The sequence below is a fragment of the Rhinoraja longicauda genome, chromosome 1, assembly GCF_053455715.1.
Source record: "Rhinoraja longicauda isolate Sanriku21f chromosome 1, sRhiLon1.1, whole genome shotgun sequence".
Lineage (NCBI taxonomy): Eukaryota > Metazoa > Chordata > Chondrichthyes > Rajiformes > Arhynchobatidae > Rhinoraja > Rhinoraja longicauda.
Genome location: NC_135953.1, coordinates 31177747 through 31200680, shown reverse-complemented (window position 1 = coordinate 31200680; position 22934 = coordinate 31177747). Strand labels below are relative to the sequence as shown.

Here is a 22934-nt window from a genome sequence, read left to right as displayed (position 1 = left end):
TCAATAAACTTAAACCTATGTCCTTTTAAACCTTTGTCTATCCACCCTATATTTGCCCTTCATGAATTTATAAATCTCTATAAATGCACTGCTCACCCCCCTTCGATCAGGGGAAAATAAAATCCCATCCTATCCAATTTTCATTTGACTAATATGGCGAGTCTGGAGGCTCGTTCTTTGTTGAAGAAGTTTATTGCGACAGCAACATTCGATTACAAAGTTTAACGAACGAGATTACAGACAACCATTAATTCTAACTGTTCACTTCGAAGAACTCTCCTAACTGACTGGTTTTGGATGCCAAAACCACACGTGACAACGCTGTCCAATCAGCGGGCTCAACTCCCTGGACCAATCCCTACGGTCGCACTCACACGTGACCTTGCTGGCCAATCTGAGGGTTCGACTCCCAGGACCAATCTCTATGGTCGCTACACTAAAGCCCTCCAGTCCAGGCAACATTCTTGTGAACCTTTACTGTACCCTGTCTGGATTGACTGCATCCTTCCTATAGCATGGAAACCAGGATAGCACCCAAAACTCTAAATGTTGTCTCAACGGCATCTAGTACAACTGTAATATGATGCCCCAACTCCTGCACACAATGCCCTGCCCAATGAAAGAAAGTGTGCCATATGCCTTTAGCATCCCCTGTCTAAGTGTGTCAACACCTTCAGGGAACTATGCACTTGTACCCCCAGGTCCCTCTGTTCTATACCATACTCCTGGGCCCTGCCATATCCTGTACACATCAGGCCCTATTTTAATTTCCCAAAATGCACCACTTCACAATTGTCTAAGTTAGATTCCATCTGCGAAGCCTTTGTCCACTTTCTCAGTTGATTAATACCATGTTATAACCTTAGACAACTTTCTTCACTGTTCACCAACACACAATTTTCTGTTATCCATGAACTTACTAATTTTGCTACCTAAGCTCTCGTCCAAATTATTAATATATACGATGAACAACAAATACCCAGCACCGATCCCTATGGCACACCACTGATCACAGGCCTCCAAAATGAAAACAACCCTCCACTCTCATTCTCCTACTACCAAGCCTATTTTGCATCTAAGTGCTTAGCTCATCCAGGATCCCATTTGATAAAGCCTTCTGAACCATCCTACCATGTAGGTCTTTGTCAGAGGCTTTGTTGAAATCCATGTAGGGAATAACTACTGCCTTGACCTTGTCAATCCTCTTGGTCATCACTTCAAAAACCTCGATCAAATTTATAGATACCATTTCCCATGCTGGAAACTATGCTGACTAATTTAGCAGAGAGAACTTGTATCATCATCAACAAAATCATATTCCACTTTACATCTCTGCCCTTGAGATTGTTACCCTCATATGAGTTATTATTTATTATTCTCCAAATGCAATTGATAGTAATGAAATAAAAGTAGGTTTAATGGACTAAAGGTTTTGGAATCAATAGGAAACCATGGAAACAATGGAAATAATGGGCTCTCAGGACGTGAGGGGGTGAAAGGAGACCAAGGAAATAAAGGTGTCTTTGGACCTCGAGGAGAGCGTGGGGTTCAAGGAATTAAAGGACAGAAAGGACAAGCTGGAATTCCTTCAGAACTCAAGGTTAGAATAGTAATATTCTGTTTGCATGAGAGTACCATGTTGCAGTTTAGTGTGAAACTAATGCAAAATATATCAGTCAATGTACAGCAAACTGCAAATTTAGCAATCAAACATGCAATTAATCTTTTCTTCATGGTTATTTGTGCTTTTCCGTATCAATATGCAGTTTAGTGCAAATACTCGAATATCACATTCATTTGTTCCACCAATTTTACTTGGCCATGCTTATTACGAGACCTGTTGTTATATTCGCCAGCATGATCCCACCACCAGTCATATCTTCCCCTCTCTTCCCCTTGCTGCATTTTGCAGGTATCTCCCTCTTTGTGAATTCTTGGGCCACTCTTCCATCGCCACTTACCTCTCCCCTCTAATACCACATTCCCATGAAACTGGAGGAAACGCAACATCCATCCATTCTCCTCGTCCCTAAAAAAGTAACGCCAGCTGAGGCAGTGGTATTCACCTGCACTTCCTCTGGTCTAGGGGAATACTTTTAATGTTCACAATATGGCCTCCTCCACAATGGAGAACCCAAGAGCACATTGAATCATTGTTCTGCGGTGCTGGAATTATCCCGAATTTTCTTTTAATACCCCTTTACTTCTAAGTCCGACTATCATCCAGAACGACTTGCGTGTGGCTTCATCTACTGCCATAGTCAGTCTCCTCTTTTGTCCTCTCCACCCTTTCCCTTTTCACTGTATCTTAAAACTTATTCATCCCGACCTAGTCCCATTTCTGATGAAAAGTAATTAAATTGTAACAGTGACTTTCTCTTACTACTCATAGATGCAGCTGAGCTACCAAGTTTCTCCATAATCCTCTGGGGTTTTTCTTTCTGCCATTCATAATGTTTTCTTCCTGTGTTATAATATCAGGATTGTTTTGATGTCTATGCTTGTAGAGATCTACTGTTAATGCTGAGAGCTTGGGTTTCTTGAGCTGACCGTAACTAGCAGCCCTCAGCCTCAGCAATTTTGATGATTTTATAAAATGTTGTGCTGTAATCCTTTAATTTGCCTTTCTCGCTTCAACTAATTCCTTTGAATGTTCATAGGTTGCTTTTATGGCTTCTATGGCAACCCATTTCACAAACAAGAACAGTGGTATTATTTTCAGCAGCGTGGAGACCAATGTTGGGAGCTATTTCGATGTTATGACCGGAAGATTTAATGCACCCATAGCAGGTAGGTTGATGAGATTTTCATAGAATCGTACAGTATTGCAACACATAAACAGACCCTGCGGCTCAACATATCCATGGTGACCATTAACCACCCATCTATATCAATCCCATTTACCAGCACTTAATCCATAGCTTTCTCTGCCTCCGCAATTTAATTGCTTGTCCTGATGCTTCTTGTATGTTTTAAGAGTACCTGACCACCACCCCCTCAATCCTTACAAACTGATCTGTAATTGAAAGAGTATTATTACATTTACAACTGAATCACCTACCTGCAAAGGGTGGCACAGTGGCATAGGTGGTAGAGCTGATGCCTCGAAGCACTAAAGATTCAAGAGAGAGTTAGATATACCTCTTAGGGCTGATGGAATCAAGAGATACTGGAAGAAAGCAGGAACAGGGTACTGATTTTGGATGACCAGCCATGATCATATCGAGTGGCGGTGCTGACTCGAAGGGCCAAATGGCCTACTCCTGCACCTATTTTCTATTTTCTATTTTTCTATTGAGACCCAGGTTCAATCTTGATGTTGGGTGCTGGCTGTGTGGAGTTTGCAGGCTTTCCCTCTGACCGCATGAGTTTCCTCAGGATACTCTAGTTTCTGCCCACATCCCAAAGATGTGTAGGTTTGTAGATTAAATGGCCTCTGTAAAATTGCCCCTAATGTGTAGGGTTTTGATGAAAACGTGGGATAACATAGAACTAGTGTGAATGGGTGATCAATGCTCGGCATGGACTAAGTGGGCCAAAGAGCCTGTTTCTGTGCTTTTATCTTTAAAGCTGCAGATATTTAGAAAATTGGTAGTTTTTTATTTCTGAGAGAGATTTTGGATAGGTATGAAGGAACATGGTGGAAAAGCGCATATATGCTTTTGAGGTGTGTGCGCCTCGATTGTATTGAATGACCATGAACTTCACTCCTGTTTCGGTATTCCTAAAATGTTTATAAAATTAAAAGTAAAGTATGCGCTTTGCTTAGTGGATATTGGTTAATTATGATGAATGGTTACATCTATTAACTTCAATGCCCATGAAAGATGATTAATGATAAAGCCATGGAACGGGAAGCTGTTCATTTCACAAAGGCAGCAAATTCATCAAACGCTCCCATATTGTTAAATGTGCTCTGCCACTTTACATCAGTAATATGTCCAAGCTCATAGCTGAAGACTCTGGCAGTGGTACCAGGACTGTAATAAAAACATTGGAAAATTAATGGGAAGTTGGGAGTAGTTTGGTAAGAATAATGTGAGTTAGAATCTTGTGTCCTGTGGTCTTTTCCATCCAAACTCTTGGAGTTGATTTCAGATAAAGAAGCAACTTTGCTCTTGAAAATACTTGTTAAATGAGCATGTGCAAAAGGTCACAAGTGATAGGAGCAGAATTAGGCCATTTGGCTCACTGTCTAATCAGCCATTCACTCATGGCTGATTTAGCTCTCTCTCCTCACCCCATTCTCCTGCCTAATCCCCATAACCCCTGACACATGTACTAATCAAGAATCTATCTATCTCTGCCTTTAAAACATCCATTGACTTGGCCTCTACAGCCTCCTGTGGCAAAGAATGGCACAGATTCACCACCCTCTGACTAAAGAAATTCCTTCTCATCTTCTTCCAAAAGGAATGTCCTCTGATTGCTCTGATCCCTGGGATGGCGTGACTGTCATATGAGGAAAGATTGAAAAGACTAGGCTTGTATTCACTGGAGTTCAGAAGGATGAGAGGGGATCTTATAGAGACATATAAAAATTATAAAAGGACTGGACAAGCTAGATGCAGGAAAATTGTTCGCAATGTTAGGCGAGTCCAGATCCAGGGGCCACAATCTTAGAATAAAGGGGAGGCCATTTAAAACTGTGAGAAGGAACTTTTTCACCCAGAGAGTTGTGAATTTGTGGACTTCTCTGCCACAGAGGGCAGTGGAGGCCAAATCACTGGATGAATTTAAGAGAGAGCTGGATAGAGCTCTGGGGGCTAGTGGAATCAAGGGATATGTGGAGAAGTTGGGCACAGGTTACTGATTGTGGATGATCAGCCATGATCACAATGAATGGCGGCGCTGGATCGAAGGGCCGAATGACCTCCTGCAACTATTTTCTATGTTTCTATGTTTCTAAGTAAGGGTTGAACTGTTCTGACATAAAAGATCTCTCTCCTGTATTGGTTGCTCCCTCCTCACTTCAGGCTATAAACTAACTCCCCTGCTGCCTGGACCTGATCCCATACTTCCTCCTCAAGTCCTCCAGCTATGCAACATGTGCATATTTGTTTACAGCCCTTTTCCAGTTTGGTAATGACCATCGGTACTCCAATGAGGAACCCTGTTTGAATTTTGTAAATTAGTATTTATTGCCTTTGATCTTTGCAGTGGTGCGTGTGTGTAAATCATAGAACTGCAAAATAAAATGATTCATACCACATTTTTCGTGCTATCATAGGATCTCTGCATGTCCCAGACTAACCCGCAAACTATTGAGTGATTATTTTGCCCCAGAAGCTTCGGGAGGTGAATTAAATGTTAACCAGGCAGTTCAGAAATTGGCTGCTTTTATGAGTGACACTACATTTCGCAGACAAGAAGTTATGCAGTGCAAAGATAATGAGACTTGGAGTTAAAATTGCCATGATTCTTTCCCTCTGTTGGGCAAGCAGGGTAATAATTTGCCTGTTGGTAACTCGTTATGAGTTAGATTCACTTTGTGCAATGCAATGTTTATGCTTCCTTCATGTCTTCATGCTTTAATTTTGTTCTCTTCAGTAAATCATACAGCTTCTCTACCTATGCCACATTATCTACATTGTTCACATTATCCAGTGAATAGATACTGTAGTCGTACAGTCATAATGTCTTATCTTTATAGTTAGGGACTAACTTTGCCTACTAAATATCTGTCACATTTCCTATGACACAGTATAAACAGCTAAGAGAGTTTTTTTAAAGAGAGAAGGAATGGGTAACGTTTCGGGTCGGTTTCACTGGAGTTTAGAAAGATGAGAGGGGATCTTATAGAGACATATAAAATTATAAAAGGACTGGACAAGCTAGATGCAGGAAAAATGTTCCCAATGTTGGGCGAGTCCAGAACCAGGGGCCATAGTCTTAGAATAAAGGGGAGGCCATTTAAAACTGAGGTGAGAAGGAACTTTTTCACGCAGAGTTGTGAATTTGTGGAATTCCCTGCCACCGAGGGCAGTGGAGGCCAAATCACTGGATGGATTTAAGAGAGAGTTAGATAGAGCTCTAGGGACTAGTGGAATCAAGGGATATGGGGAAAAGGCAGGCACGGTTACTGATTATGGATGATCAGCCATGATCACAATGAATGGCGGTGCAGGCTCGAAAGGCCGAATGGCCTCCTCCTGCACCTATTTTCTATGTTTCTATGCCTTGTGTCTGAAGAAGGGTCCTGACCTGAAACGTCACCCATTCCTTCTCTCCAGAGATGATTCCTGTTCCGCTGAGTTACTCCAGCATTTTGTGTCTATCTTCAGTGTAAACCAGCATCTACAGTTCCTTCCTTCTGAGTTTGCTTTTAATTGTGTTGTGTTGTTGTTCATTATTGTGCGCTGAAGTGGTGAATTAATAAGAAACATCATTTCTGTTGATCACATGCCATATGAACTGCTGGGGAACTGCTGAGAAGCTTATTACCATGAGAACCTTCTTGTTATTATTCATTGGGATGAATCAAAACTAGGCAATTACGAAAATACTTTTGTTATTCATGATAAATTAGAAAATAAACTGAGCTTTCTTCTTTTCTTCACATTTCAAAGAGTGGGACCTGCTGTGAAATGCTAACATCCCATAGCGCTTTGTTGAAGGATTAGCAGATAAATTTTTCAATTTGGAAAATAATTTGTTTTTTAATTACTAATAGAACTGTGAGTTCTCATTTTCACATTTGGTTCATTTACCTTGATATCGGTTGCGTGAAGTAATGACAAATTTTCAGCATTACGAAGATCATGTTAAATTACAAAAAGTAACCAAGCATTATGTGAAAGGAGTCAATGAGGTGTGTTAAATGGAACAGATGAAATCAGATTTTTAGGCACAGAACTGTTAGTACATTTATGAAATGACAGAGATGCCATCTCAACTCGACCTCAAGGCCTGTCTGAGTGCAGGCCTTGATCACCTGGACCAACTGATGCCATATCCTGACAGGTCCAACCAGACTGCAGGCCTGACCTGCTGGAGTGGCCAACGTATCTACCAGAGTCCCCGACTGCCCCAAGTACAATCACTCAGCTGATGGAGCAGCCAACTCCACGCTCCAGCTCCTGGGCTCCAACCTGGAGCCACCATCCTTTGAGGAAACGTAGGAAATGAGCTGGTCCGCAGGTGAGACTGAAACAACAAGGATTCAAGACTGAAGATAGACACAAAAAGCTGGAGCAACTCAGCAGGTCAGACTGCATCTCTGGAGAAAAGAAATAGGTGACGTTTCAGGTCGACCCTTCTTCAGATTTCATGACCACTCGCCCCGGCAAATGCTGCCAAATGTCCAAGCTATTGAGAGCAAACTGGATTAAACTAGAATGGAGAAAGCTACCTGTATCTGTCTCGGAGAACTGAGGGACTGCTGTGTGCTCTGTTTTACAGAGACATGGCTCACCCCTGTGTCACCTGACTGTGCCATTCAACCCGAGGGGTTCGTGTTGCAATGGATGTCACAGGCAAGGTAAAGGGTGGAGGGGTCTGATTTATAATTAACTTCACATCATAGTTGGATGTGGCGGTCCTGGCAAACTCCTGCTCCCCAGAACTGGAATCTCTTACAGTGAAGTGTCGTCCCTACTACCTGCTGCAAGAATTCACTTTGGCCATCCTGACTGTAGTCTTCATCCCACCCCAAGCTTGCACTGGAGGAACTACACGCTGCCAACAATAGCCGTGAAACAAAGTACCCTGAGGTCTTGGTCATAATAGCTGGGGACCACAATCAGGCCAATCTCAAGGCTGTGCTGCCAAAGTACTATCTGCACATCTGCTGCACAACTAAAGGCCCAAACACCTCAACCACTGCTACACAATCATCAAAAATCCATACTGCTCCATTCTCAGACAGCATTTTTGGTAAATCTAATCTAATTCAGAAACTGAAGTGGGAGGATCAGGTACAGAAAGTAGTGCCAAGCTGGTGCAATGAACCAGGTGACACCCTTTGTGACTGCTTTGAGTCAGTGGACTGGTCCATGTTCAAGGACACTGCGACTAACCTGGACGAATAAGCCATAGTTGTTACTGTGACTTCATAAGTAAGTGTACAGAGAACTGTGTACCAAAAAAGACAATACATGTGCATCCCAACCAGAAACCATGGATGAACCGCAAGGCCCACCCTCTGGTGTTGTCCAAATCTGTAGCATTCAAGTCAAACAATCCTGAGCAGAACAAGAAATTGATCTCTGACCTTCTCAAAGCCATTAAGGATGCCAAGTGGAAATTCTGGACCAAACTGGAGTCTTGAGGCAATGAATAGATAACCACAGATTGTGGTAAGGCTTGCAGGCTATCACAAGGTGAAGGTGGAAGTATAGCTGACAAAAATGAGTCTCTCGCTGATGAACTCACTGCATTCTATGCCCGCTTTGTACAGAGGGGCGGTGGAGGGATTCCATCTGCTCTGCCAGTTTTGGATGTATCTGTATCAACTGTTATGTTCGCAGACGTAAGATTGGCCTTCCTGAGAGTGAATCCACGGAAAGCAAATGTCCGGATGGAGTCCCTGGCCGTGTCCTCTAGACCTCTGATTCAGCTGGTGAGGTATTCACAGACATCTTTAACCTCTCGCCACTCCATTCAGAGATCCCCACCTGCTTTAAGAAAAACATTATCATCCTGGCAGCAAAGACGAGTCAGGTTGCAAGCCTTGTTGACTACTGTCCCGTAGCTCTGATATCCACCATCATGAAGTATTTGAGAGACTAGTGATGGTGCACATTAACTCCAGCCTCATAGACAGCCTTGATCCCCTGCAGTTTGCTTACCGTTGCAACAGGTCCACACCAGATGCCACCTCCCTGGCCCTGATCTCATCTCTGGAACACCTAGGATTCCTACGTTAGATTTCTATTGATCAAGTACAGCTCTGTCTTCAGCACCATCATTTCAACCAAACTCATCTTCAAACTCCCGGACTTTAGAAACAGTATTGTACGACTCTATGACTTTATGACTCTGCGAGTTTACAGGTGACACCATAGTGGTCAGCCAGTTCACAAACAATGTTGAGACAGAGCACAGGAATGAGACAGAGAACCTAGTAACATTGTGTCAGGACAATAACTTCTCACTAGTTATTGATTTCAGAAAGCATGATGATGTACATTCCCCAATCAGCACACATGGTTCAGGTTCCTTGGTGTTACTATTTCCAACTATCTGGCATGGACCAAGCAGATTGATGTGACAGCCAAGAAGGCACACCTTTACTTCACACTGTGTTCTTTACTTCTTGAGGCAACTGAGGAAATTTGGCATGTCTTCAATGACTTTTACAAACTTCTAAGATGCATCAAAATAAGCACACAGTTGGGCTGTATCACAGCTTGGTTTGAGAACAGATCTGCCAAGACCGCAAGAAATTGCAGAGAGTTGTAGAAGTAGTCCAATCCATCACACAGACCAGGCTCCCCGTCAGTGGCTCCATCTACACTTCCTGCTGACTCAGAAAAGCGGCCAACATAATCAAAGTCTTGTTCCAACCCCGTCAATCCCCCTTCTCCCTGTTCCAGTCCAGCAGAAGGCACGGAGGCTTGGACACGCACAGGTCCAGTCTCAGGAACAGCTTTCTCTCCTTCGTTATCAGGCTTGTGAATGATCATTCCATTAAGTAGATTCCTATCCGATTCACCTCTACTCCATTGCACATATTGGCTTTGTCGATGGAACTGGAATGCCACAATGCTGAGAACTATATTCTGCACTCTGTATCTTTCCCTTTGCTCCACCTATTGTACCTGAGTTTGACTTGATTATATTCATGTACTGTCTACTGATCTCTTTGGATAGCAAGCAAAACAAAGCTTTTCACTGTACCTTGGTACACGTGACAGAAAAAAGACTAAAACTAAACCCAAACTAGCATACAAAATCTATTACGTTTTAGTATATGCTTAGATTTGGGTTTATTGTTGTTATGTGTACTGAGGGACATTATAAGCATTGTTTTGCATGTTATCCAATAGATCAGATTGGATAGCACTGGGTGGCACAGAGGTGCAGCGATGGAGCTGCTGTTTCACAGTGCCAGACACTCAGGATCGACCCTGATCTCTGATGCTGTCTGTGCAGAGTTTGTACGTTATCACTGTCACCAGGTGGGTTTTCTCCGGGTGCTCCAGTTTCCTCCCACATTCCAAAGACATGCAGGTTTGTAAGTTAACTGGCTTCTGTAAATTGTCCCTAGTGTGTAGGATGCGAAAGTAGGATAACATGGAACTAGTGTGCGGGTTATCAATGGTCAATGTGGACTCGGTAACCGAAGGGCCTGTTTCCATGCTGTGCCTCTAAACAACGCTAAACTGTACATCAATATAATCAAGTAGAACAAAGGCAAAGATACAGAGTGCAGAATATAGTTCTCAGAATTGTAGCACCTCAGTTCTATAGAAAAAGTCTATACTAAACTTCCTTAATGGCGGTGGTGAATCGGACTATACCCATACCTTCTGGAAGGAATATTGAGAAGCCCGATAACAGAGGAGAAGAAGCTATTTCCTAGTCTCGTGGTGCATGTTTTTAAGCTTCTGCGTCTTTGGCCCAATGGAAGCAAGGAGAAGAAGGAATGACTGTGGGGGGACAAGTTTTAGTTTAGTTTAGTTTAGTTTAGAGATACTAAGATTAGTTTAGAGAAAGTCTTTGAATTTGTTTGCAACTTTTCTAAGGCTGTGTAAAGTGTAGATAAAGTCAATGGTGGGGAGTCCAGTCCTTGTGATGGATTGAGCTGTATGTGTGAATCTGCCTTTCTTGCAGTCTTAGGCAGAGTTGTTCCCAAACCAAGCTGTGATACAATCTGACAGAATTTTTTCTATGGAGCATTTGTAGAAGTTTGTAAGATTCATTGGAGACATAGGAAATTTCCTCAGTCTCCTCAGGAAGTATAGGCATTAGGTGCCTTCTTGGCTGTCACATCAATGTGGTTGGCCAAGGAAATTAAAGCTCTCATCCATTTCCACTTTAGCACCACGGATGCTGATTAAGGCACGTACTCCATCACGCTTCCTGAAGTAAACATTTAACTAGAATTCATTGAAACCGAGAGATTTGGAAAAAGAGAACTTAACTTCAGTAATGAAAAAATAAATTCAGTATTTATATCCTAAGAAACTGATATTTGGGTGTTCATATATTCTCTTTCATCTTCATTCACCTCATTTAACCTTCTTGAATATTTTTCCAGTTCCACATTAATATGAATCAAATTTGACTCCAGAATATCATGTAAGTTCTTAGCTTGCAGAGTGATGAGTAATTGTCATATGCGCTAGGAACAGAATAGTGAAATGCTTACCTAATTCATTTATCAATATCTCGAGTTTAAACTTGAGGTTATGCAGTGAGTCAGTACCCACCACATAAGTTTATTCCAAATGTTTTCCTATGGGAAAATAAAAAGCTGTCAACTCAGTCTCTTTTGGCAACTCCAAGGTGTTAGTCCATGGGCATTAGCCCAGAAACAACACAGACACATTGTGTTCACTCAAGCACAATAACAGAGGAATATTATTCTTGCACATATATTATTCTTCTGATTCTTCTGTCGTCTTTGAGCAAAATATTAAAGCAAAGGCCTGTCTGGTTGTTGTTATGATGAAAGATCCCATGGCCATTTTTATATCCTGACCAATATATATCCCTTTATCATTGTCCTGAAAATTAAGTAGGGTTCTGGTCATCAATGTTGGTGTTTGTGGGATCCTGCTCTGTGTGATTCAGTGATCACTCTTCAAAGAATCATAAATCCACCGTAAACCTATATTCTCTAGTTCTCAATTCCAAGCTACTTCAAAACTAGTGCATTTGTTATGAGGTTGTGAAGGTGCAAGATGACCTGTAAATGTACAATCTACTTTACTGTGTTATTACTTTTGTCTCACTAATTCCACCTGCCTGTTAATTTCAAAATCTATCAATAGACTTATCCAGACATGCTTTTTATTTTATGGACTTCTATTATTAGAGTCATAGAATCATACAGCACAAAAACAAGTCCTTTGGCCCAACGTCCATGCCAACCAAGATGCCCAATCTACGCTAGTCCCATCTATACACATCCCCATATCCATCTAAACCTTTCCTATCCAAGTACCTGTCCAAATGTCTTTTAAATGTTGTTGTAATACCAGCATCAACAACCTCTTCTGGCAGCCTGTTCCGTATATCCACCACCCTTTGCGTGAAAAAGTTGACCCACTGCTTCCTATTAAACCTTCCCCACTTACCTTAAATGCATGTGCTCTGGTTCTTGATTCACCTACTCTGGGTAAAAGACTGTGCATTTATCCCATCCATTCCCCTTATGATTTTTTACACCTCTATAAGATCACACCTCAGTCTCCTGTGCTCCAAGGAATAAAGTCCTTGCCAGTCTAATCTCTCCCTATAGCTCAGGCCCTCAAGTCCTAGTAACAGCCTTGTAAATCTTCTCTGCACTCTATCGAGCTTAACATCATCCTTCCTAAAAACAGTGTGCCCAAAACTAAACACAATGCTCCAAATGCAGCCTCATAAATGTCTTGGACAACTGTGACATATTTGTCCTTAAATTGTACTATTTTATGTGAGTCCTCAAAAAATGGCCAATTGAGTCATATTAAATGAACTCTGTAACTTTTCATTGCATAATGCATATGCTGGGTTTAGGTCAATCGCATACTTGTACCAGAATTAATACGGATTAAGGGGCTGAAGAAATTTGAAACCAAGAAACAAAATATTATTTTCTTGAAGCCCGTGGTAAATGCACGATATGTGAATGCAATATTTAAACATTCTGCCTTCATTTACAAGTGTATTTATCCATAAGTAAAGACTAATATCAGATGTTAAAATGACCACAAACTAGCTCTCAAAATAAAGATAATTGAGATGGAACAATGCAGAGGTTATTTATGGTTGGGCAATTTTGTGGGTATGGATGCATTGGGCTGAAGGGCCTGTTTCCATCTGCATTCTTCACATAGAAAACAAACAACAGAGGTCTGTTGTTTGTTGCTGTCCCTGCAGATCGTCACTTGTCACAAACCTCCAGCCTGAATATCCATCTTCCACCACAACCCTCTGTTTTCTATCAGAAAGCCAGAGATGAATCCATCCGACCAACAGGGAAATTTATCAAATGTATTACTAACATCCAAGTGGACTACATCCGTCATCCTGCCCTCATTGATCACCCTCAGCACCTCTTCAAAAAACTCGATCAAATTAGCAGGACACAACCTGTTTAGTGCAAAGCTGACTGCCCCTAACTAGCCCATTCTCTTCCAAATGGAAGTAAATCCTACCCTGAAGAGTCCACTCCAATAGCTTCCCTGTCATGAGGCTCACTGGCATACAATTTCCTGGATTCTCTCTACTTCATTTCAATAAAGGAATAACATTAGTCAATCGCAAGTCCTCCAGAACCTTGCCTGAGGCTAGTGATATAAAAAGAAGCAGCAAAAAAAAAGTATAAAATGTAACAGCCAGATTCTTCATTTATTGAAAAAGAATTGTTTAAATGAGAACTAAACGGAAGTGATTTATCATTTATAAATTAAAAGCGGACCAATCTATTTTGCAGGAGTTTATTTCTTTATTTTCAACATGATGAAGCATGAAGATGTAGAAGAGACAACTGTTTACCTAATGCACAATGGAAATGCCATCATCACCATGTTTAGGTATGAAACTAAAACTCACATTCCAATTAGTTTTAATGTCTAATTGTGTATGAAATTACATTAATCTTCTAGGTCATCTGCAGAACGATCTACAAGAGGTAAATCATCCCTGTTCTTGTGCTAACTCTGGTTCATGATCATAAGTGCTAGGAGCAGAATTCGGCCATTCGGCCCATCAAGTCTACTCCGCCATTCAATCATGGCTGATCTATCTCTCCGTCCTAACCCCATTCTCCTGCCTTCTCCCCATAACCTCTGACACCCATACTAATCAAGAATCTATCTATCTCTGCCATAAATATATCAATTAACTTGGTCTCCACACCCTTCTGTGGCAAAGAATTCTACCCTGCTGATAATTTATCCACACATAATGTGAATCACTACATTGGAAGAAAATGAAGTATGCTTGGCAGTGAGAGCATCTTTATTATACAGAGAAAATGGTCACTGCATTTCAATGTACATTTACCTCAGAATATATACAAGTCTGCATTGGGGAAGGGCTAAGCTATTCTGAACAAGCAACACTTTTTTTTTCCTTGAGTATATGTTCGCTGGTTTCTTTGAGTTTAAAAATCTCATTAAAATTGCATTTCCCCGTGTACATTCTATCAAGTATCTCTCATTCCATCTTGTACCAATTCAGTTGATGTTGTTTTTTGTAAATAATGCAGAAAAAATACATTGATCAACAGAAGCAAAGGGTATATAATATATAGAACGCAATGTCAACATCAGCTTACTTTTACAATTATCATTACCATTACAATGCATTATTTTCTTTCTCTGATTGTCAATTCCACAATATCTAAATCACCAGTGTACATAAGTTCATTGTAAGTCAGTCAGATAAACGTTATCGGATAACAATGATTTGATAAGCAAGCCCAAAAGTTACTGACATCAGGTGGAATAATATAAAAAAATAACTGCAGATGCTGGTATAAATCGAAAGTATTTATTCACAAAATGCTGGAGTAACTCAGTAGGTCAGGCAGCATCTCAGGAGAGAAGGAATAGGCGCGATACACAGATTCTTAAGTTATCTTTGAAACACATTTCAAGGTTTTTTTTCAAATGGGGCTTTGAAAACAAACTTTTCTTCTTTAACATTAACCTCTCTCACTGATATTTACAAAAAATGTGCTCCATCCTTAATCCCCATGCATGACTTACAGTACATAATGTTGTGATCCTTCTTGTAGGTCTCTTTGGGTGACTTTCCATATCTGTGAGGAATAATGTCAATCTAAATAAGGTTCACAAGATACACATGATAGTGTTGCATCCAAAGATCGCTCTTTTGATGGCAAATCAAAAGTAAACTTAGAAAACCAATAAGTAATTGAAATCAAAAGAAGCAAGCTGTTCCTCATTTGGCTTCATATTTAATGTTCTTGTATGAATAGAAAGTGTACAAAGCTTTCTGCTTAAATGTTATGCATGTTTATTCCATTTTATAGACAATAAACAATAGACAAAAGGTGCAGGAGTAGGCCGTTCGGCTCTTCGAGCCAGCACCACCATTCAATGTGATCATGGCTGATCATTCTCAATCAGTACCCCATTCCTGCCTTCTCCCCATACCCCCTGACTCCACTATCCTTAAGAGCTCTATCTAGCTCTCTCTTGAATGCATTCAGAGAATTGGCTTCCACTGCCTTCTGAGGCAGAGAATTCCACAGATTTACAACTCTCTGACTGAAAAGTTTTTTCCTCATCTCTGTTCTAAATGGCCTACCCCTTATTCTTAAACTGTGGTCCTTGGTTCTGGACTCCCCCAACATTGGGAACATGTTTCCTGCGTCTAACATGTCCAACCCCTTAATAATCTTATATGTTTCGATAAGATCCCCTCACATCCTTCTAAATTCCAGTGTATACAAGCCTAGCCGCTGCAGTCTTTCAACATATGACAGTCCCCCCATTCTGGGAATTAAACTAGTAAACCTATGCTGTACGCCCTCAATAGCAAGATATCCTTCCTCAAATTTGGAGACCAAAACTGCACACAGTACTCCAGGTGCGGTCTCACTAGGGCCCTGTACAACTGCAGAAGGACCTCTTTGCTCCTATACTCAACTCCTCTTGTTATGAAGGCCAACATTCCATTGGCTTTCTTCACTGCCTGCTGTACCTGCATGCTTCCTTTCAGTGACTGATGCACTAGGACACCCAGATCTCGTTGTATGTCCCCTTTTCCTAACACATCCTACAAATAAAACTCCGATAATCACTGGAACAACACATTGCATTGTGGAATTAGAATTTTTTTTATCCCAATGTTTTAATTTTTTTTCCTAATTCAGACCGAGATGCATCATTCATTGTATACCCTCAACCTTTGCATTTCGCTTAACAATGGAACATTTTGCCATATTTGGATCATTCTTTGACATTGGGGAATGCTTGTGGTCAGTATTAAAAATATTCATTTCTTGAATACACCCTTCGGAAACAGACCCTTTGGCCCACCGAGTTCACGCTGACCAGCGATCCCCATACATACACTAGCACTATCCTACACACACTAGGGACAACTTACAATTTTTGCCAAAGCCAATTGTGCGAGAAAACTGGAGCACCCGGAGAAAACCTACGCAGGTCATGGGAAGAACTTACAAACTCCGTGCAGACTGCACCTGTAGTCGGGATCGAACCTGGGTCTCTGCCACTGCTGTAAGGCAACAACTCTTCTGCTGCGCCACCATGCTGCCCAAGTTAATACTGCATGTGCATAACTGTTCTAACTCGCCAGCAGTGCTTAAAATTCACCCACAGAATCAACAGGTGGGTTAGGTATTCTGTGATGCTATTGAGTTTCAGATCTGTTTCTGATGAACGATGGAATGGAAGCATTCAAGTGTAGTTATGAGGCCAGAGCTGGTTTATGAAATGTAGCGCATAACATTTATTATTCAACTTCTATGACGTGTCAGAAGAAATATAAATAAGTCTTAAAAATAGGACCGACGGCTTGGACTGACTATTGATTTTAACAAAACAAATGCATACATGGCATTGTTCATGTTCATTGTACATGACAATGGGGCTATAAACAAAGCACAATGCTAATACCACTAATTATTCATTTTATTTATTTTGCCCTCTATATAATTATATCAAATCATTACAATAATACCAATTTAAGAGAAAACCTTTAAGTAAGGTTCCTAAAAATCTCAGAGAATTTTTTCATAGGAGCAGTCTGCATAATAGGCAGGCTCTCAATGTGATATTAAAATTGACTTTGTTCATCATTCAAAACATATTCCTTCTCTTTCAATGGTGATTTAATAACATTTAAATGTAGGTACATTTTCTGAACTTCAGATTGTCTTATCCACTTTCCTGTGTAATTGAACCTTAAAATTTATTGAGAATCATTTCATGTTCCATATTATATCAATATAATTTCAACTAAATGTGCACTCATATGCCTTTTTTTTATTGATGTTTGGATGTTAATTAAAGTTTAAAGATCTAATACAGAAGCAGTAACTGCAAACTAATACAGTACGAAATAATGAAAGATGAATAAAATACTAAGTAACAAGGGAAAAAAAACCCTGGTGATTTGAGGAGTTTTGGCACTGTAGAAGGAATGAAGTAATCTTTTCCAATGCACTATTTTTAAATTCCCTTAAAGCCTGGCACACTTAATTATTAGTTTTGCCATAATTTGAGAAGTTCTAAAGCTTATTTTTTCAGCAAAAAAAAGTTGATTTCTCTCTAGATTTAAAATCCCAAATATTTTTTTCTCTATCCATTTTGTACCCTACAATGTTATGAATTTCACTATTTTACTGATGCTCTTTGAATAGAGTTATTCCAGATACTGTGTAGGAAGGAACTGCGGATGCTGGTTTAAAACAAAGATAGACGCAAAAAGTTGGAGTAACTCAGTGGGTCAGACAGCATCTCTGGGGAAAAACATCAGAGATGCTGTCTGACCCGCTGAGTTACTTCAGCTTTTTGTGTCTATTCCAGATACTGGCTGGACAAGGCTGGTTTAGCAGCTGCCATGAAAGTTGCCTGCTTGGAATTGCATGAACCAAGGAGAGACAGAGAGAAACACAACTTTGCTCTGCTAATTACAGAAAGCCTTTCCATGGTTATGAATTTTTACTGTTAGCATTGCATTCTTGAGTTCCTCTCTGTGCTCCCCTCATTTAGTCTGACATCTTGCTTCACCCATGCAGTGTTCCTCCTGCTGCTCGGTAGAATGTCAGCTTGCAACTTGAGTTTAATAACTAGGCTGATATTCCAGTGCAATAATGATGGCATTCTGTGCTAGTGAATTAACTGTCATAGGGTCGTCTTTCAGATGAATGCCAAAGCACCATTACCATTATATTCAAAGTGAAGTTCAAATCTTAAAGGAGATGCCATGCGGGGCAAGTATTTTTTACACAGGGAATGGTGGGTGGCTGGATAGTGCTGCCTGGGATTGTGGTGGACGTAGATACAATGGTGGCGTTTAAGAAGCATTTTTAGATAGGCACATGGATATGTGGGGATTGAAGGGGTGTGGATCATGCGCTGACAGAAGAAACATTTTTTAAATTTGACGTTATGTTTGACACAGACATTGTGGGTGAAGGTGCCTGATCCTGTGCTGTGTTCTGTGTTATTTGTGAGTATTGGAATTCCCCCTCATATCCTGGTGAATTTTATGCCTCAACCAACGTCATGAGCAAATTACCTAGTCATTTTCACCTTTCCATATTCGGAAATATGAAATGCGCTTATTGCACTTCCTACTTTACATCCAGAAAAGGTGAGAAAGTATCTTAGGCAGTCGTGAAGGATGCTGTGAAATGGTGCATTATTTCTTTCTTACATTGTAACCTTTGCCCACAAAAAATCCACCCTTAATTCTTCTACCCTTAAAAACTCGCCTTTTCAACTCCAAACTCCTTGAATACACTGTTGTGTGCATGGTAACTTTTTCCAAGACACAGTTACAAACTTCCCTTTAATTTGCTTTATCTCCAACAGTCTTTGACATGGAAACAAATCTCCTAATTTTGATATAACTAATCCATCTATGGCTTTCTATTTACAAGCCAATCAATGGTTGAATGATTTCTTTATTATCAGGTGTACCAAGGTATAGTGAAATACTTTTTTGACATGCAGGTCAGCCAGATTACCATACAAAAGCAACCCCCCCCCAGTTAGTACAGAATGTAGAGAACATCCCACTGAGTCTATTTGCAAGGGGCAGCATTTTTGGCACCATTTTACAGTCCCAGCTGCAGCTGGCCACAAAGGCCGTTTCCAGCCATTGCCTCAATTCCAGTCAACCCACTAATTGTCGTCCCCCTCCTTGCATGGCCCTCTTCAGCCCTTGTCTCGGGGGGATTCTCCCGCAGCCTCCCCCCCCTCCCGGTTCTTACCGGCTCTTTAGTCCAGTTTCTGCCACCATCACTGAGTCCTTCCACCTCCTCTCCGGTTCTCTGGGCAGGTTCATGGTTCCACGGTGGCTGAGCCAGGCCTGCTGTTGGGAGATGGTTGAGGCTCGCCGGGAGGCCTCCTCCCTGTGCTCGCTTTGCCAGGAGGCCTTCTCCCTCTTATCCGCCCTCTGTTTCAGACTCTCTCCACTTTCCAATTCCCAGTCTTCAAGGTGAGCAGGAGATGAGCCTAGGGACCCACTCCAGTCGGCCCGCCCGGAGCTTCTGCAACTTGCGGCAAGCAGATATTTTTAGTCAGCATTATATTATATGAATGTTTTTCTCATTTGAACAGATGGTGAAGTTGATGTGGTGGCCTTTTAAAGTAAATCATAACATAATTGATATATTGTTTTTCACCTTTTAGTTCTGAATCCAAAGGAAAACATGATACAGCAGGGAACAGCGGAGTTCTTAAGCTCGATACAGGAGATGAAGTGTGGCTGCGGATGGGGAATGGAGCACTGCATGGGGACCATCAAAGATACAGCACATTTTCTGGTTTCCTCCTCTTTGAGAGTATCTAACAACCACCAATAAGCAAGAGTCTCACTATTGTAAAACATGGTTACAAGTTGGATATGTCCAGAAACACGTCTCACATTGTGCAGTATCTAAAAAAAAAATGGAGTTGGTTGGGAGCTACAATATTTCATCCCGAATAAGACATACCTGAATTACTAATGACAGATTATTAAAACATGGCATGAATAACATGTACTCTATGTAGAAAGGACAAATAGCATTTGTCCATTTAACTACTACAGGTACATACCAAGATGCATTGAGAAAGTTGATTATTTCAGGGGCAACATTAAAAGAAGAACTGAAGCTTTATAATGCAGTTTAATTAACAAGTGATAAGTACACATACTGATAGCATTCCAGTGTCCATTGATTTTTGCATCTTTTGTGATAGGGATTGTACAGTGGCAGCAAATAAATCTATATACAAGATGCCATTGGGTTTTGATTAATTATGTTTTGTTACTATCATTCTCATTTCTTTTGTTATATTCTTTATCTTCTATTGAGTCACAATTTTAAAAAAAATAGTTATTTACTTGTATTCTGTTTATTCTTTGATGTTCTTGTATGGTCTAATGATGTTACAGTCTGTTTACCTTGAACCATTTAGCCTGTCAGATTTGCATCTGAAATGTGGTTTTCAGTTTATATTGATGGAATAACAAGAGATCAGCCAGGATTTAATGTATTTTATGGCATATTTTGTTTCTGCCCATCAGGCAGAGAATGGTTTAGAAATTTTATTATTCCAGGTATTTTTCCATTATGCTCAGATATTAATTAATGAAACTATACATTTCACCTTCTTTGAGGAGTTGAGCATCTATTTGAAAAGGTTTAGGTTTATTTTTGTTACCTGTACTGAGGTAAATGAACCTTGTTTAAACAAGGTTGTGAGATGTGATGAGCAGAATTGTGTGCCCAGTTTCAGAGAGTAGATGATAAATGATCTGAAATTGTGCATTAAAAAGATCAGATATAACCAAGTCATATAGATGGAGTAAAGGGAAGCATGATAGCTGAAGAAAAGTGAAAGGTACTGAGTGCAGAATATAGTTTTCAGCGTTGTCGTACATCAGCTCCATAAACAAATCCCGATGTCCACAATGGGGTAGAGGTGAATCGGATAGCACACTAGCTATGGAAGAACTGTTCAGAAGCTAGGTAACAGAGGAGAAGAAACTATTCTTGGGTTTGGTGGTGTGCACTTTCAAGCTACAGTACCTCCTACCGGACAGGAATAGGGAGAAGAATGAATGACCAGGGTGGGATGTCTTTGATTCTGTTGGTTGCTTTTCTGAGGCAGCATGGTATAAATGGTGTAAATGGTGGGAAGTCTAGTCTGTGTGATGGACTGGGTTACATCTACAACTCTCTATCATTTCTTGTGGTCTAGGGCAGAGATGTTCCAAGGCTGAAACTGTGTACTCGAGGCCTTTATATGAAGACCTTGTTTAAATAAGATTGTGAGGTGTTATGAGTGGAATTATTTGTCCAGTTTCAGAGAGTAGATGACGTATGACAATGAAATTGTACATTAAAAAGGCTACCACTTGAACCAGTCAAAGGTCCAGCTGCCCAAAGGTAAGCACCAATAAAAGCGAAGGGGGATTAGTAAGTCGACTGAACACATTTTGAATAATTATTATCTTTTCAATGCTGATTTCATCAAGCTAATATCAACTCTGTAATGTGAAGAATCACGAGTGGAAACTCATGCATCGTTTATGATAATATATACGTGGAATAAAATACAGACTGCGACTGTTCTACAGAAAACTTTGTTTTGCAATGTTGCCTTATTAATACATGCCAATTAAAAAAAAAAAAAGATTTATTTGCATTTCACTTTTCTTAGATTTTGTACACAAATCTTTCAAAATTTGCACAATAATAATAATAATACATTTAATTTATATAGCGCTTTTCTGGAAACTCAAAGACGCTCTACAGAGCAAACAAAACATAAAAACAAACAAACAAACAAAAGATTTATCCAGACGGAGAAGCGGCGAACAAACAGCGCCAGCGTCCTCTCACGCCAGCGTGCTCTCACGTCAGGGTCCCCCCACGTCAGGGTCCCCCCACGTCAGGGTACTCCCTCTCACGTCAGGGTCCTCTCACGTCAGGGTCCTCTCACGTCAGGGTACTCCCTCTCACGTCAGGGTCCTCTCACGTCAGGGTCCTCTCACGTCAGGGTCCCCCCACGTCAGGGTCCCCCCACGTCAGGGTCCCCCCACATCAGGGTCCTCTCACGTCAGGGTCCCCTCACGTCAGGGTCCCCTCACGTCAGGGTCCTCCCACGTCAGGGTCCCCCCACGTCAGGGTCCCCCCACATCAGGGTCCCCCCACGTCAGGGTCCCCTCACGTCAGGGTCCTCCCACATCAGGGTCCCCCCACGTCAGGGTCCTCCCACGTCAGGGTCCCCTCACGTCAGGGTCCCCCCACGTCAGGGTCCCCCCACGTCAGGGTCCTCTCACGTCAGGGTCCTCTCACGTCAGGGTCCTCCCTCTCACGTCAGGGTCCCCCCCACGTCAGGGTCCTCTCACGTCAGGGTCCCCCCACGTCAAGGTCCCCTCACGTCAGGGTCCTCTCACATCAGGGTCCCTTCACGTCAGGGTCCCCTCAAGTCAGGGTCCTCCCACGTCAGGGTCCCCCCACGTCAGGGTCCTCCCACCTCAGGGTCCCCCCACGTCAGGGTCCTCTCACGTCAGGGTCCCCCCACATCAGGGTCCCCCCACGTCAGGGTCCCCCCACGTCAGGGTCCTCTCACGTCAGGGTCCTCTCACGTCAGGGTCCCCCCACGTCAGGGTCCCCCCACGTCAGGGTCCTCTCACGTCAGGGTCCCCCCACATCAGGGTCCCCCCACGTCAGGGTCCTCTCACGTCAGGGTCCCCCCACGTCAGGGTCCTCTCACATCAGGGTCCCCCCACGTCAGGGTCCCCCCACGTCAGGGTCCTCTCACATCAGGGTCCCCCCACGTCAGGGTCCTCTCACGTCAGGGTCCCCTCACGTCAGGGTCCCCCCACGTCAGGGTCCTCTCACATCAGGGTCCCCCCACGTCAGGGTCCCCCCACGTCAGGGTCCCCCCACGTCAGGGTCCTCTCACGTCAGGGTCCTCCCTCTCACGTCAGGGTCCTCTCACGTCAGGGTCCTCTCACGTCAGGGTCCGGCGTAAATGGTTGACAATAAACAATGAACAGTAAATGGTTGACAGTAAACAATAAAGAACATAAGACACACAATTATAATTTAACACAGA

At 41.8% G+C, this 22934-nt stretch overlaps 1 protein-coding gene across 1 annotated transcript in view; it reads left to right on the top strand.

Annotated features, from left to right (window-relative positions):
• Nucleotides 1-21375, top strand: part of LOC144598966 (uncharacterized) — a 35125-nt gene extending 13750 nt beyond the window's left edge. The window contains exons 3-6 of the mRNA XM_078409633.1: nt 1446-1600; nt 2661-2790; nt 13586-13685; nt 19512-21375. Of these exons, the coding sequence (XP_078265759.1) occupies nt 1446-1600; nt 2661-2790; nt 13586-13685; nt 19512-19671 (545 nt within the window). The 3' untranslated portion in view covers nt 19672-21375. The remainder of the gene's footprint in view (nt 1-1445; nt 1601-2660; nt 2791-13585; nt 13686-19511) is intronic.
• The last annotated feature ends 1559 nt before the right edge of the window (nt 21376-22934 follow it).